General features: G+C 34.7%; 1 protein-coding gene across 2 annotated transcripts; it reads right to left on the reverse strand.

Moving 5' to 3' along the window:
- Positions 1 to 608: 608 nt before the first annotated feature.
- LOC147406176 (LEAF RUST 10 DISEASE-RESISTANCE LOCUS RECEPTOR-LIKE PROTEIN KINASE-like 2.5) lies at positions 609 to 14233 on the reverse strand. 2 transcript variants are annotated; one of them, XM_086434142.1, is made up of 3 exons: positions 13418 to 14233; positions 11105 to 11137; positions 609 to 1854 (listed from the first exon to the last, which is right to left on the reverse strand). In XM_086434142.1, exons 1-3 carry the CDS (start codon positions 13731 to 13733, stop codon positions 746 to 748), a joined length of 1458 nt encoding a protein of 485 aa, XP_086290268.1. In that variant the 5' UTR covers positions 13734 to 14233; the 3' UTR covers positions 609 to 745. The 2 variants fall into 2 exon arrangements, with proteins under 2 accessions (XP_086290268.1, XP_086290267.1); XM_086434141.1 differs by lacking the exon at positions 13418 to 14233 and adding an exon at positions 11405 to 12409.
- Positions 14234 to 14433: the final 200 nt, after the last annotated feature.

Consider the following 14433-nt stretch of genomic DNA (forward strand, 5'->3'; position numbering starts at 1 on the left):
TTAAATCGTTCTAAAATCTAAGTTTTGGAACGGGTTAAACTCGTTCCAAATCCTGAGATCTAGAACGGCTTCCAGTCGGTTAAAGTGACGTCTTTCATACTAGAATAGGAACGGTTATAAACCGTTCCTAATTGTCATATTTGTTGTAATGCTACCAATAATAATTAAAAAAATTTATTTTCTTATGGGTGAAATGACCGAAGTCCATACTTTCTTGGACTTCATCATTCAAGGATGTTTGCTCATATTAACATTGTCACATTTAAGAAACCTAGCATTTCTTGAAAAACATGGTAGGTATGTGTAAGGGAAAATAAAATCTAAATCTCCTGGACTTTTCCGCATAGCCATATAAATATCTACTAACTATTCTTGGGTCGAACTTTTTCTCCCCAACCTTAACTAGAGAATATCATATGTATATGACCAAAACTTGGTTTCCATCTCGAACAAGTTATTTACTTGCTGTCTGTTGGAATAAAAATATGAAGAATGAATAAATAAAAGTCTTTCGTCTTACTAGAACAATGAATAGAGGATAAGATTCTCATCTAATGCAAATCTGAAGTCTAAAACTTAATTTTCTTCACAAAAAAAAACTCATGTAATGGAGCATCTAATAAGGATTCCTTACTTGAAAAGAACATCATAAAAATTGGTCAACTGCAAATTCATACACGTTATAGCATGCATTGTTCACCAATAAAAAAATGAATTTATCTATAGCTACATGTTATAGTGGCTTTCATATGGTGGAAGAACCTTCAAGTTCCCTTGAAGGAGAAGATAGGAAAGGTTTTGGTGGAATTTGTAATGATTCAAGATTTCCTTCTAGCATTTCCAATACTCTACTCATCGAAGGTCGATTCAATGGGTCGATCTGAATGCACCACAAACCTACTAAAACCATCTTCCTTGTAATTTCATTTTCTTCCATGGTTGCAACTCCAGGCAGACTTAAATCCCCACATTGATTGAGATGCTTGTAGATCCAATGTGGAAAATATATTTCACTACTATTAGCTACTCCTCCATCAAAGTTCTTTCTTCCTCCAGCCATTTCAAGCACCATCATCCCATAACTATATACATCTGACTTATGTGAGACTCCTCCGAAGTTTCTAGAAAATAGTTCTGGTGCTATATACCCTGCAGTTCCTCTAGCACCTGTCATTGATATGATGCTTTCTTTCACAAGACATAGTTTAGCAAGTCCGAAATCAGAAATCTTGGGACAGAAGTCTTGGTCTAGGAGAATGTTATGAGGTTTTATGTCAAAATGTAATATCCGAGTGTTACAACCACGATGCAAGTATTCCAGTCCCCGAGCAATGCCGACTACGATTTTGTATAACGTCTCCCATCCAAGATGTGGATGTGTTTTTGCTGGTTTTTCATCATATATGAATTTTTCAAGAGATCCATTGGTCATGAACTCATAGATAAGAGCTCTTTTGGGACCCTCAACACAAAATCCAATTAAAGTCACAATATTAACATGGGAAGTCCTACTAATACTTGCAACCTCATTAATAAATTCTTCTCCATTACCTTTTGTTTCACTCAACACCTTCACCGCCACCACACGACCATCAAGTAGCTCTCCTTTGAACACGCCACCATAACCTCCTTGGCCTAATTTTTCTTTGAAGGAGAAAGTTATTTTCTTGACATCTGAATAGTTGTACCTTTTTACAACCAAGTCTCCATGTTTTTTTAAGAATTCCTCAACATTTTTATCATTCTCTGATTTCTTTTTCCAAAAGATCATTGAATCGTTTGAAGAGTATCTTCTTCTTAAACAACAGAAAATAATCACCATTCCTGTAACAAATATTGATGCTAGCCCTGTACCTACACACACGTACACAAAGAGAGGAGATGATGAGAATAATGTGTTTTATGGAGCCAAGTATGAAAAACCCACCAAATATCTTGATATTTTGGTATAGGTGTACTAACAGGTGGGCCAAGCATTCATAGGTATGTGCCTGAAGAGTGTGCAAGACGAAGGAGTAAGTTTTCAACTTGACAATAGGGTCTACAAGCTAGAGACTGTTTCATTGATTGGGTGAAGGTATAAGGAGGGAACCCATATTTTTTTCTCCCTTTTTCAATTGAGAGAGTCTCATATATACCTCCTTAAGCACTGAGATAACTAAAAAACATTGTAAGATAAGAGGTGACATTTACATTCAACAAATCAGGAAAATGTGTTGTATGTAATCATAGCAATGGGAAGGTCAGACATTTATGTGTATGTAACGGGTATAGTGTGTTGTACCATGTAAAAGTAGAGGGAATAACATAGATTCATCTCTCAGGTGTTCGGGAATGGAACTATTTGGTTATCAAGTTAACTCAAAAAATTAAATTGAGAGGAGGAATGTTATATAGCTCATTTGTCCATGGATATAGCTCAAAAAATAATAGGCTACCAAGTGAAAACTTTCTTCCCTAAATTTTCTCAAGTGCAATCAAGAAATTTGTATATGTTTAACTTATTTAGTGCAAAGTAAGAACATAATCAATCATACAAAAGTTTTAGTAATTTAGATGCAACATAATGCAGAATTATAGTATCATAGTAGTTCTATATTTCGATTCATCTTGCAACAAATACATTTTGTTTTCTTGTGTTTTTTTTCCATTTAAATATTTCCTTTTGAAAATAACAATTTTATTTTGCATTTTGTTTACTTGGGTCTAGGCCATTGGGTTGAATCCTAGGAGTGATTTCTTTAAAAAAAAATTTCAATAGTAAATGCCCAATATATAAAAAAGATTGTGAGATGGACATAGGGATCAAGTTCGAAAAGGGGGCAAGTCCAAAACACCATAGTCAAAAGGAGATGGTTACTGGAATTTTGAGAAGAAGGGTCACTTCAAAAGAGACTGTAAAGCTACAAAGAAACCCGTAGAGATAAAAAATTAATAGGGTAAATAATTTCTTAACCTTTCTGATAGTAGCGATTCTGATGTTTTGATCTTATCAATTGCCACACACGATGACATATGGGTAGTAGATTCTAAAGCATCATTCCATGCCACTTTCCATAGAGACATTCTACAGAGCTATGTACAAGGTGATTTTGATAGAGTATATCTCGGGGACAATAAGCCTTGCAACATTGTTGATATGGGCAATGTGCAAATAAATCTGTCGAATGGGATGTCTTTACAGTTGAAAAATGAGAGACATGTTCCACAGTTTAAGAGGAACCTGATTTTAGTAGGGCAACTTGCAGAGTTGGGGATACTCACCACGTTCTTAGGTGAGTCCTGGAGGATGACCAAAGGGTTATGGTGGTAGCTCGTGACAAGAAAGAAGGGACTCTTTATGTTACATCTAGGACCTATAGTTCTATAATAGTGGCTTCTGTAGGTGAGGATGCTAATACTTAACATCGTAGGCTTGGACACATGGGTAATGTACTCTGAGGATAAATTATCTAGGCTAAAGGAGATGAGCTTATACTTTTGTGAAGACTGCATCTTTGGAAAATAGAAGAATGTTAGTTTCTCAAATGTTGGAAGGATTCCAATATCAAAGAACTTGAAATTAGTTCACACTGATGTGTAGGGGCCAGCCAAAGTTTCTTCTTTTGGTGGTTCTCATTATTTTGTCACCTTCATTGATGACAACACAGTAAAGCTCTGGATTTATTTTTTGAAGCACAAGTTTGATGTATTTGGTGTGTTCAAACAATGGAAAGTCTTGGTTAAGAATGAAACTAGGTTGAAGTTGAAGTATTTGAAGTCAAAAAATGGTGGAGAGTATTGCAGTGGTGAGTTTGAAGACTGATGTGCATAGATTGGGATTAGAAGACAAAAAACTATTCCTAAAAAGCTTTAAGAGAATGGCATCGCAGAACGCATGAACTGAACTATTGTAGAGCATGTTAGGAGTATGAGGATACATGCTGGGTTGCCTAAGTCATTTTGGGTATATGCTGTGAACACTACTGCATACTTGATCAACAGAGGACCTTTAGTTCTTTTGAAGTTTGGTCTGCCAGAAAAAGCCTGTGCAGGAAAAAAAGGAAATTTATCTCATTTAAAATTTTTGTTGTTGTACCTCTTATGTCCACATTTATTTTGATGAAAGAAGCAAGTTAAATTCTAAGTCTAAGAAGTGTATTTTCGTTAGGTATGGCATTGATGAATTTGACTATTGATTTTGGGATCTTGAAAATCGAAAAGTCATTAGAAGTAAGAATGTCATATTTAATGAAAATGCAATGTATATGAAGAATGTGAAAGGAGTATAAGCTCATACAAATTCAAGGGATGATAGGTTGAGTTTGGTGATGCACCATCTAGGGATGTGTTTAGGTTGGTGGATGAAAATAGATAGGGCAAAATTGAAGACCCTTTTACTGAGGTTCATTTACTTGAACTTAGAAAATCTACTAGAGCTACACAAGGAAAGACTCTAGTTTGGTAAATTTCTTCTATACATTATTTACTACTGTTGACAATGGTGAACCAGAATGTTATGATGAAGCTATGCAGGTTGAGACTAATGTTAAGTGGGAGAAGGCAATGGATGATGAGATGGACTCATTATTCACGAACCAAACTTGGGATTTGGTTGAGCTACCCTAGGACCAAAAGACTTTGCATAATAAGTGGGTTTACAAGCTAAAAGAAGAACATTATCAGACCAAGAGATATAAGGCCAAATTGATTGAGAAGGGATTTTAGCAAAAGGCAGTATTGATTATACATAGATTTTTTCTCCTATTATGGAGTTGTGTACCATCAGATCTGTTTTGAGTATTGTTGCAGTAGAAGACTTACATCTAGAACAACTAGTTGTGAAGAAAACTTTTCTTCATAGTAACTTGAATGAAGATATTTACATGAAGAAATCACAAGGATATGAGGCACTAAGAAAGGAAGAACTAGTATGTAAGCTGAAGAAGAGTTTATATAAGTTGAAACAGGCACCTAGATGGTGGTACGTCAAATTTGATAATTTTATGTCTGGTAATGGGTATGCAAGGTGTAATGTTGATCACTGTTGTTATTTCAAGAAGTTTGGTGACTCTTACATCATTCTTCTCTTGTATGTAGATGATATACTTGTTGTAAGATCAAACATAACTGGAATAATAAGGCAAAAAGAATAACTATCTTAAGAGTTTTCTATGAAGGATTTAACTGCATCAAAATAAATCCTTGGTATGCGAATCAACAGAGATAGGAAAAAAGAAGATTGTGGTTATCTCAGGCACAATATATTGAAGGACTACTAAAGAGGTTCATCATGGATCATGCTAAACCAGTGAGCACACTTCTAACAAGTCATTTTGTGCTTTCAAGAAGGTAAAAGCCACTGCAGATGAGAAGCAAGAATACATGTCAAAAGTACCATATGCTTCAGCAATTGTATCCTTATGTATGCCATGGTCTGTGTCAGACCAAACATTGCACAAGCAGTGGGAGTTGTGAGTATATATATGAATAATCCATGCAAAGAGAATTGAATGGCTATGTAATGGATTATGTGATATTTAAGGGGTACCACAGATCTATATTTATGTTATGGCGGAGCAAAGATCAATTTGCAGGAATATGTTGATTCTGACTTGGCAAGAGACCTATATGGTAGAAAGAACACTACAAATTATGTCTTTACATTGGGTAGTGCAATAGTGAGTTGTGTTTGAAGGTTATAGAAGATAATTACTCTCTCGACTACAAATGAAAAATATGTTGTAGCTACAAAAGCGTGAAAGAAAATGAAATGGCTTCAATCTCTTTTGAAGGAATTGGGTAAGGTGCCAGATGATTGTAAGTTGCACAGTGATAGTCAGAGTAAAATTCACCTAGTGAAGAACTCAACATTTTTTTCAAGGATGAAGCATATTGACATCAGGTATCGCTTTATACATTCAATTATGGAGGATGCAGTGGTTATTTTGGAAAAGATTCACACAAGTGTGAACCTGCAGATATGTTTACCAATGTAATTACTATTGAGAAGTTGAAGACCTGTTCAACTTCTATTGATCTTCAAGCATAGAAGACAATGATGATTCACACTGAGTTTGTTATGGAGGCGTTACTTATCAGGTGCAACATGTGTTATTGGGAGATACTCTTGATCAATCTCCAAGTGGGAGATTGTTATGATTTGTGGAACCTGATAGTATTGGTCAACAAGGAGGTATTGTAAATCAAGCTACTCCTTCATGTTGGTCGAGCTCGTTGGGAGGTTTGAGGGGGGGGGGGGGGTTAGCAAAACCTTTGAAAGAAAATTTCTCAAGGGTATTTTCATAATTTCATTAGTATTATGTAAAACCCTAGTTAGATTTCCTAGGTATATTTCTCGTTTTTAGTGAAAGGTTTTGTAACTATGAGTTTTTCTTCATAATGGAATCGGTGTGATTCATGGGCGTACCTTAATTTAGTGGGAACCATGTAAAATCTTTGTGTGATTGCATCTTGTGTTTGGTTTTTCAATTGGTTTTCTTGTTTCAATTGCACATGTTTTCTTAACAATCATCAGCTTGCAAAGTATAATGGTGAAGTTGAAGAAGTCGATGTGATCTAGAAGATTGGGAAATTAACCACATTACGGAATTTACAACAACATAAGATTCACAGGATCTTGACGTGGGAAATCCATCAAGCAACAGAGGAACACAAGGGTCAATAATATCATTATGCTACTAAAAGGTTTTACTACCTAGTTGTGCTACTAAGAAGAAAGAATTGACGGGTAGGGTTGTGCCTGAGAAAAGATTAACACCCAATTTACAAAAACTCTGTTTACCTGGAAATGCTAAACTAAAAAGTTCGAGGCATGAATATAACCTTCATAGGTGATTTAAGATCTTTATTAGTCTTGTTGAATTTTTTTTATTAACTAACTAGTTTTGCCTCTTGGGATTAAGGAGGTAAAAGAGGCAAGAAAATAAAATTGGAAGGATATTCTTAAGAAAAAAATGAGAAGAAAAAGAACAACAATAAAGTTGAACAGGTATTATTAGAAAAGGGGGATAGAGGGCAAGGTAATATATAAAGTTGAAGGGATATTTTTGGGGAAGGGGTAGAAGAGGAAAGACAATAAATTTTGAGGTATTATTGAAAAGGGGGGATATTAAAGTTGAGGTTTTCCTTGAGATACATTATTTTATGGGGAATAAAGGTTGAGACGGTGGGGACTTGGGGACAACATGTTGTTTCATTATTTACACTAGAAGGTGGCATGTGCAAAAGCACATGTTTTAAGAGAGCTTATTTGTAATTTAAAATAGAAATTAAAGGGTCTTTGATGACTACACAGATGGTAAAAAAAATGATATTTTGTAATTTTGAAAACTAACCAACATTGTTATAAGGTCTTGAGATTGTAAATTTCTTGGTTTTGAACAAATTTTTTTGTTTTTTATTTATTTATTGATGCTTTTGAGCAAAACAACTCTTGTTATATCAAGTTTAAATGTAAAGGTGGGGGCATTTATGAGATTCATATTTTTTTTCCCTTTTTTAATTGTGGGAGTCTCATATATACCTCAGTAAGCACCGAGATAACTGAAAAACATTGTAAGATAAGAGGTGACATTTGAATTCAACAAATCAGGCAAATGTGTTGTGTATAATCACACCAATGGGAAGGCCAGCCAGACATTCATGTGTGTGTGACAATCAACAAAAATGTATTGTACCATGTAAAAGTAGATGTGATAAAGCATCTATTCAACACTCGGGTGTTCGAGATGGGAACTATTCCGTTACAAAGTTAATACAAAAATTAAATTGAGAAGAAGAATGTTATATAGCCTCATTGTCCAAGGATATAACTCAAGAAACAATAGGCTAAAAAGTGAGAACCTTCTTCCCTAAGTTTTCTTGGGTGCAATCAAGACATTTATATATGTTTAAGTTATTTAGTGCAAAGGCGGAACATAATCAATGAGAGAAAAGTTTTTAGGAATTTATATTTAACATAGGCAAAATTATAGTATCATAGAAGTTAATCCTCGAATAAGTTATTTTTTATTTTTTGCATTTAAAAATATACTTCTGAAAATAACAATTGTATTATACATTTTGTGAAAAACATAAAATTCACATATTGAACACAAAAAACTAGGTTCGATTGTTATTTTGGATCTAGGCTATTGGGTAGAATCCTAGTAGTGATTTACTTGAAAATTATTAATAATAAGTGTTCAATAGACAAAGAAGATTGTGAGATGGACGTAGGCTTATTCGAGCCATATAAATCTTGTAGATCCAGGGATCCACATTCATAGGTTCTCTAAAAGAGCTGAACTAAGATTATGAATATACTCAAGATAATTTTGACAATACAATCTGGAATCTTATCTTTTCCTTTCCCAACAATAATATTTGCATAAGAAAAGGTGAATTCATCAACATACGAAAAGTTTAAAGTTTCTATAAAATTACAAAGGGATAATTGTCACGCATTCTTTCAATCTGATAAAAGCTTAGCACTTAAAGCATGCTGGTCTGCACTAAGACTGATAACTTCAAATCCAAAGGAAAAAAAGGATTATAACAATGCCTAGAAAGCAATCCAAGAAATCCCAACACTACTGAGGGATCTATTAACAACAGTCATGCCCTGAACCAGACTTTTTACTATGTTCCAACAGCTCTAGTGAGAGTAGTTGTTGAGGCCCTCAAGCCTATTATTTCCCTACTAGTTGATTTCCCAATGTATAATACTTTCGAGAAATAGTCAATGCACACTGGTGGAATCCTACACAGTATTCCAAGTTTTTACCAGAAAGCGATCTTTAATTTTGAATTATAATTATAAAACTCATTAGGTGATCCAAGTTAGAAGAAATTTTGTACCAGAAATCCATTTGATGGGAGGGGGAGATACTAAGCAGCCCTAGAGTTAGGGAAGCCTAACGTGTATGCTTGTAAAAATTCATGCTGGTGATGATTGTAGTAATTACTTTTGGTTATATATCACATAATTCGAATGTGTCACAAGTGCAAGAGACATGCATGGTTAATCCACCAAGTAGCTAAGGAACTATGTCATGTGACCTTTTCCTAGCCTTTCATTCAATGTGGGACTCAATGAAATTGCCCCATTCTCTAGAGCTTCTCGAAGCATTAGTGATTATCATCCAACAAAGTTTAATGTTGATGTGATCTCTATGAAGATTCGAAAAAGTTAGTGTTATCAGCTTCCAAAGCATGATGGTGAAGTTTAAATGAGCTGATGTCATATAGAGGATTAGGAGATAAATAGAAGAGTCGTGCTGGTGTGACGTCAAGATTGGACCTCATATTGCACATCTTGACGTGAAATTGGACAGAAACCATAGATGCTTCTTCACTCGTTTCTCGAGGAAAAGCATCTATGCATGGTTCCTATACACTATCACGTTAGGTGTGTGATGTGAGGTCCAATCTTAAGGTCACTTCAACATTATTCTAAACACAATACAGAATTTACATCCAGCATAAGATTCATAGGATTCTTGGATCAAGGAAATCCATCAAACAGCAAAGGAAAACAAGTATCAACAATAATGTTGTGCTACAAAAAGGTCTTACTACCTAGTTGACCTACTAAGAAGAAAGAATTGATTGGTGGGGTGGTGCCTGAGAAAAGGTTAACACTAGGGCTTAAAATGAAGCAGGTTCAAACCGGATATGAGTATATCCATATCCATATTCAAATTTTTTATTCGGATCCAAGCATTTTTTTCCTTTCATTAAACTTTTATCCAGATCCTGATCCGACTAAATTGATTGATTCAGGTCGGTCAAGTCTTGTAATTTCAAATCGTTCAAATCATTTCTAGAAAAATCACTAAAGGTGTGATCAAAAGGTGACTTGAACTCATGATCTCTCCCTTTTTGAAGAGAGGGCTAGATCATTATGCCCAACACTTTTTGTTTGATGAAAGATAGCTTAAAAAAATATAAAAATATAACTTATACAATAATATGTCATTTGAATCTAAGCGAATATAGGGATGGATCCCTATTTGAACCAGATCTGACTTGGGTCAAGGGACATCAACCCATATCTGACTCATTTTTAATTCGAATATACTTGAAGGAACCAAACCCACTAAATTTGGATTTGGATTACTCAGATTTTTGATAAAATCAGACATTTAAGCCTTAGTTAACATTCAATCTACAAAAACGCTGTTCACTTGGGAATGCTACACTCAAGTTGGGGTCATGAATATAACCTTGATAGGAGATTTAGGATCTTTATTAGTCTCTTTATATATTTTTTTTATTAACTAACTAGTGTTTGCACTTTAGGGTTAAGGGACTCAAAGAGGAAAAAAAAAAAACTTGGAGGGGTATTATTAGAAAAAATGAGAAGAAGCGGGAAAACAATAAAGTTGAATAGTATTATTGGAAAGTGGGGTAGAAGGAAGAAAGAAAATATATAAAGTTGAAGGGATATTTTTAGAAAGGGGGAAGACAATAAAATAGAAAGTATTATTAGAAAAGGGGATAATAAAGTTGAAGTTTTCCTCAAGATATATTCTGTATGGGGATAAAGATTGAGATAGGGGAGACAACATGTTGTTTTATTATATAGACTAGAAGTTGGCATGTGCAAGCGCACATGTTTTAAGAGAGTTTATTTGTAATTTAAAATATAAATTAAAGAGGTATTAAGATTACATACATAGTAAAAAGAAAAAAGGTATATTGTAATTTTGAAAACTAATCAAAGTTGGAATATAAGGTCATGGGATTACAATTTTCTTTGTGTCATCCAAAGTGACCCAATTATATTAAGTTTAAATGTAAAGGTGGAGGCATTTGTGAGATTCAAAATTTGGAGTCAAACCACTTCAACTCGGCCTTCTCTCATTATAATAATTGTACTAGCAATTTAAAAAGTAAAAAATAAAGTATGTAGTATATCAAATAGAATAAGTGAATCATAGCAATCTATACTTTCAAATTATTTCTTAATCTTGAAAATAAAGTTAAGGGACTTGTTTCAGAGCAAAATCTAATCAATTGTGTATAAATTTGAACACAATAATATTGTATCCCATCAATATAGAAGAAAATTAAAGAAATTGAGGCAAGAGAAATTTTAGGAATGATATCATATTCATACCTATACCAATCTTCAATCCCAAGTTGTACCCGCCTGCAACATAAAATCATCATGTAATTAGTTCAGAGGCTTAGCTAAGAATACACAATGTAATGAAACCTATACTTGTCTGCACAATTTTGAAAATGATCATAAAGAAAGACTAAAACTTGAAGCTTATCTCTATTGTACCAACCATCCCCGTGTAGATGAACCGCTTGGTTCAAGCCTCTGTTGGTTTTCCAGGGGTATGCAGAACAATAGAAATTGAGATAAGAAGCTTAACTCATAATAATTCGAAATTTAAAAGGGGGAAATAACCTTGTTTCATTTCTTTACCATCGTTAGCATCTTCACATCTGAATTTTCCTTTGTCATCACCAACACACTGACCTCCTTGTTTCCAATTACAATGATAACAGTCTTGGGGAATATACCACAACAGAGAGAACTTATCGGTCAACAGATCCTTAAGTTTCTCTAATGGCTTAAACCAATTCTCAAACTCCTTTTTAACAGGAAGTTGAACAACAGAACAGCGATTGGAAAGATAATAAGGTATAATTGGAATAATCTCACTTGTAAGCCAATTGAAGAAGATGTCATATTCTTTGCAATCCTTGAAATTTTGAGACCATGGGAAGGATTCGGAAAGAGAAGTAGGAGAACCCTCACGCTTGCATTTAACAAAGTAAAATCTGCGGCTTATAACTTCGAAGGAAAGGGGAGACTCTTTTGCTGTGAAATTGTCGAGCAAATGACAATAACTGGATACCAAGGTATTTTCGAATTCAGGATCATAAATTTCGATTGTCCTGTTATCGTGATCCATCTGTTCAACATTGTACCATTTTCCTTTCTTCTTGAATTGGATTTTAGGTTTATTATCGGTACAATCCATGGTGCACAACCCACAATTTGGATTGCTGGTGTTAGAGAAAGGAAAATCAATTTGGCCCAAGGACGAGCAGTTGAAAGAACATGTTGTTAATGCTTGTAATGAGCCAAGAGAAAACAGAGAGAGAAGGAAAGAGACGACAACAAAGGTAGAGGGTGCTAAAACAGCAGAACCCATCTCAAAATAGAACACTTCTAACAAACTCAGAAGAGCTCACACCAGAGTTCACAAAACTTCTCACTCTGTTTAAGGTTTATTCTATGTTGATCTGAATGAAAATAAGTCCTTAACAATGTTATTCACAATCAAACTTTGCAGAGTTGACACATTCGGTTGACTTGGAAGACTGATCACAAAATACTTGTGGAAAGAATGCAGAGATGGGCCCCTCTTTAAATACTTGTTCAGGGAGGAAGTTTCCTCCACACCTCCAGTCTTCACAAGCTACAAAACTCAACTTAAAGATGTATAGAAGACTTAAAAGACATTTTCAATCTTTCTTTTTCCCTTTCTTTTTTTTTTTTTTTTTTTTTAAGTGCTGATTTTTGAATTCGATTCAAAACTCACCTACGTGGCATGAGAAAAGAACCATAGATTCTATCCCTAGGGATACACAATCAACTTGTCATCTGCAGTTGTGTACCCTGAGGTGCAGTTGTGTATCTTGGGCAAAAGAATCTACGGTTCTCTGAACATGACACGGCAGTGAGTTTTTTTTAGTCCATATGTCAGGTTGAGTTCTAAAATCATTAGTCTTTTTTATAATTTTTATTAAACCCTATAGAAGAACCCATAAGATTTTTTGTGATCCAAAATAAAAGAAAAACTGAAATTACTCTTTGCTAGTCCTCCAGAAACATAAATTTTTGTACTCTTAAAGTCAGCAACAATAACAACAACAGAAGAGAAAATTGAGATTATGAAAGGAGTAGAAGAAGGTGCAAAGATGAAACACGTTATTCATTGAAACCTGAGAATGGTGGAACCAAACATGCAGACTTTTAGGCCTTAGTCTATTTTCCTTGAATAATTCAATTCTTGACTTATTGAATATCCATTCTCCACACGTCATAAATAAGAATTCTGAGGTCCCTAATAATATGCCTAGATTTTAAAAATAATTGCTTTTTCCCTCTTGTTATTAAATAAATAAATTAAAAGTTATTGCTTTTTCATATCGGTTAAAAAAAATAATACAAAACAGATCCAAGATCCAATCCAACCTGTGTTGAAACTGATGACTGGTATGAACATGTTTTGGGGATTAATGGGAATTTACATTTGCAAACTCACATGGTGTTCTCTAAGTTCATCCAAACTAATCCAATGTGTTAAAAGTCTTGGTATCATAATTATGGTGATGGGTAAGTGATGATCAAAGCCGAAATGGATTAGGAGTTCGGAAATTAAATGAACAAAAGGAAATATAGACATACCTCCTCCTCCTCCAGCTGTTGAATTAGAATCAGAACAACTCTCTTGATTAGGCCCATTGCGACAAAAGCATGTAAATCGATTTGATGAGGAGTTGAAACCGCATTGCCCACCCGAATCCGTGCATTGCTTACAGAGTATGACATCACCTCCTACATATCTCACATCAAAACCTTCCTTCAAAACTTGGGGAAGATTGGATACAGCTCCTCCACTCAGGCTCTGAGAAGCTGTTTGAAGAACTGCAACTTCGATTCTAATACTACATGTTGTTGGTGGGATATTATAAGCCAGAGGGATCAATGTAAACACTATCATTATTGTTACCGCTTATTGGGCAAGTAAATTGAGAAGTTGGCATATTGGGAAGGGGAGGGCAACCGTATAACAAGGTAAGGTTCACCACACCTAGAACATATTGAAATTGATTGATGTTCAGTGTAGTGTTCTCGAATCAAGAAGGACAAACATCGTCCCATAAATCAAGTCTAGCGATTCTCATAATCTGCTCATCTGGATTGATTGACAAAACGAGGTATGTTTCATCCATAATCTTAATTTGAGGAGTAATATTATCTTGGCACTTGAGCTCGAAACCTGATCGGCCGCAGTATTCCGCTCTTCCATTCCCCCAAAATGGATAATTGATTAAACGCTGTATATTGTCACATTGGAATGATCGAGAGCAATTAGTGTAACTTGGATCATCTTGACATAATGATAGCGGGTGATCGATCACCACAATGATCAAGATCAGGTAGAGGAAGGAAGATGGGATGAAGTTGAGATTCATTCTGAAGAAAAATCACTAAAGAAGAAAACTCTCAAGGAGAGGTTTGTGATGAACACAAAATTCCAAGCAAAGAAGGGAAGACAAAAAGATTAATAGTAAATTAATTTTGAATGAGTAAGACGGCTTGTAGAATTTTCAAACAACGCAAAGGTTAAAGAATTCGCAGTCCCCGTCAAATGCACATGTTGACATAGGAATTTTCCAACCTCAAGGCAAGATGTGAAA

This window comes from Akebia trifoliata, chromosome 3, assembly GCF_017979445.1.
Source record: "Akebia trifoliata isolate Shusen 1 chromosome 3, ASM1797944v1, whole genome shotgun sequence".
NCBI lineage: Eukaryota > Viridiplantae > Streptophyta > Magnoliopsida > Ranunculales > Lardizabalaceae > Akebia > Akebia trifoliata.